Here is a 2,185-nt window from a genome sequence, read left to right as displayed (position 1 = left end):
AAGTGCCTGAAGTTAGAAGAAATGAATACGCCCATATAAGGAATGTGTCACTCAGTCTCTCTCTCTCTCTCTCTCTCTCTCTCTCTCTCTCTCTCTCTCCCTCTCCCTCTCCCTCTCCCTCTCTCTCTCTCTCCCCCTCCCCCTCCCCCTCCCCCTCCCCCTCCCCCTCCCCCTCCCCCTCCCCCTCCCCCTCTCTCTCTCTCTCTCTCTCTCTCTCTCTCTCTCTCTCTCTCTCTCTCTCTCTCTCTCTCTCTCTTACTTCTAACACTTTCAAATTCTCTTGTGCCAAATCATTTTCAAGACTACTGATCTAAAAAATAAACAAAGTAATAAATAAATAAACAAATAGATGAATAAACAAATAAATAAATAGATAAAGAAATAAACAATACAAGTAAAGTGCACCTTCTTTCTTAAAGATTCAAATTGTTCTTTGCTAGATGATACCATCCTTAACTCCTACACAAAAATAGTAAAATGTATCATTATTGCATATAATATTTCATTAACTACAGTACCTCTTCAAGGTCCATTATCTGCTGGACATACATCATGTTCTTGTCTTCAAGCGACTTCTTCTCTCTCTTCACTTCCTGCAGTAACTCTACACAATAATGTTATTATTATTATTTTATAATTAAATTATTTAAATTATTATTTACCTAATTTCTTCTTGTATTGGCTAATGACAGATTCGTAACTTTTCTTTAAAAATAAATAAAAATAATAAAACTTCATCCTCTGTCTCCCTTAAACTCACCACTTTAGCTTCAAGGTATTTTGACTCCTCCAGACTGTCCTTCAGTAACGGTATCTCTTCATTAGCAGCTGCCAGTTCGCTGTTCTGTGGGTGTGGCATGTTGTCATGGAAACGAGCATAGCAACTATTACAGTACCTTTTGCTCAAGTTCCGTCACTTTCGATTCCAATTCTTCAATTTGACTCATCAATTCATCTCTCTCTGAGAAAAGAAAAAAGATAAGCGAATTAATTAATTGTTTAATTAGAGCAGGGCAATTGCAGCCAATTGCCCATTCAAAAATTTTCTTTGCAACTTAGGAGTGCAAATCACAACTATATCCTTCATCCTTTACTGGTCTCTTTATAAATGCATGAAACGTTACAAGGCTATCGTGGGTCGGACTATAATGATATTCATTACTTGTTACTGAGGCTTGTAACACGTAGTTGGAATGTACATGTATCTCAAAGGGACACATTCACGGAAGCACATCATCTTGAAAAACTGGCCCATTTTTCAAGATGACATCATTAATGATGACGTGTAGTGTTGATAACTATTCATAACGTACGGCCGCGCCCCTAAAAATTAAGGCAAAATGGCTACTCGAGTGGTTACTTGTAAATATTCCTGGTGTTTCTTCACTAAAGAGTATCTTGGGGTAGCAAAAGAGCTAATTCTGTTCGAGAGAAGTGTTCTACAGATGCCTACTCCTGGTTCTATGCCTGATTGCTCTGTCTCTACTCTCTACACGTGTCATAACTATTAATTAATGATCTGTTGCACGCCCAATTTAATGTTTACTTCCTCTACAGTGACGTGTGCATTCTATTTCCCTGAACATGTCCCTTTAAACTTTCTACCAAGAGTAAAGAGCTAACCATATTCTGCCCTTAGCTTCTCTTTCCTAATGTCCTCCAATTTTCGGTTTACTCTTTGCAATTTCACTCCCCCAGGGGTCCTAAAGTGGGTATTGTTAATGGGTGTAGCTTCATTAATACTCACCCGAAGTCTTCCACAGGTACTTTATCCCTGAGGTCCTTAACTTCAGTCCTGGTCTCCTCCAGTTCTCCTTCAATTGCCGTCAGCTTAAAATGAAAATTATAAGCAGCTGCTATATTGTATTTATTTCTTACATTTTTTTGAAGTTCAAATATTTTTTGTTGCAATTTGTCATTTTCTGCCTGTTGGTTTTTAAGATCCTCTGATGTTCGTTGGTACTGAAATATGCAATAATATACAAGAATATACTGAGACATACTAACCTGTTCTTCTAGTTCCTTATAAACGTCAATTTGTATCATACTGGGGGACCCAATACTCATTAACTGTAATTAATAAAATTAATTGATTGACCACACCCACATGGCCCCTCCCCCTCCTCATACCTCTTGTATCAGTTGCATTACTGTGTGCTGTACTCTCTCCTCCATACTCATTATA

At 38.0% G+C, this 2,185-nt stretch overlaps 1 protein-coding gene across 1 annotated transcript in view; it reads right to left on the bottom strand.

Annotated features, from left to right (window-relative positions):
- The window catches only part of LOC100642067 (protein Hook homolog 3-like), a 3,690-nt gene extending 1,511 nt beyond the window's left edge, over positions 1-2,179 (bottom strand). Inside the window, exons 1-11 of the mRNA XM_003388625.2 lie at positions 2,131-2,179; positions 2,008-2,070; positions 1,879-1,962; positions 1,748-1,830; positions 1,624-1,703; positions 897-961; positions 761-844; positions 663-705; positions 519-604; positions 406-459; positions 260-310 (exon numbers count right to left, since the gene is read on the bottom strand). Coding sequence (XP_003388673.2) covers positions 260-310; positions 406-459; positions 519-604; positions 663-705; positions 761-844; positions 897-961; positions 1,624-1,703; positions 1,748-1,830; positions 1,879-1,962; positions 2,008-2,070; positions 2,131-2,175 — 738 coding nt within the window. The 5' untranslated portion in view covers positions 2,176-2,179. The remainder of the gene's footprint in view (positions 1-259; positions 311-405; positions 460-518; positions 605-662; positions 706-760; positions 845-896; positions 962-1,623; positions 1,704-1,747; positions 1,831-1,878; positions 1,963-2,007; positions 2,071-2,130) is intronic.
- Positions 2,180-2,185: the final 6 nt, after the last annotated feature.

The sequence above is a fragment of the Amphimedon queenslandica genome, unplaced genomic scaffold (genome assembly GCF_000090795.2).
Source record: "Amphimedon queenslandica unplaced genomic scaffold, v1.1 AMPQUscaffold_13224, whole genome shotgun sequence".
NCBI lineage: Eukaryota > Metazoa > Porifera > Demospongiae > Haplosclerida > Niphatidae > Amphimedon > Amphimedon queenslandica.
The sequence above is the reverse complement of the archived record's forward strand: the minus strand, read 5'-3'. Positions and strand labels throughout refer to the sequence as shown.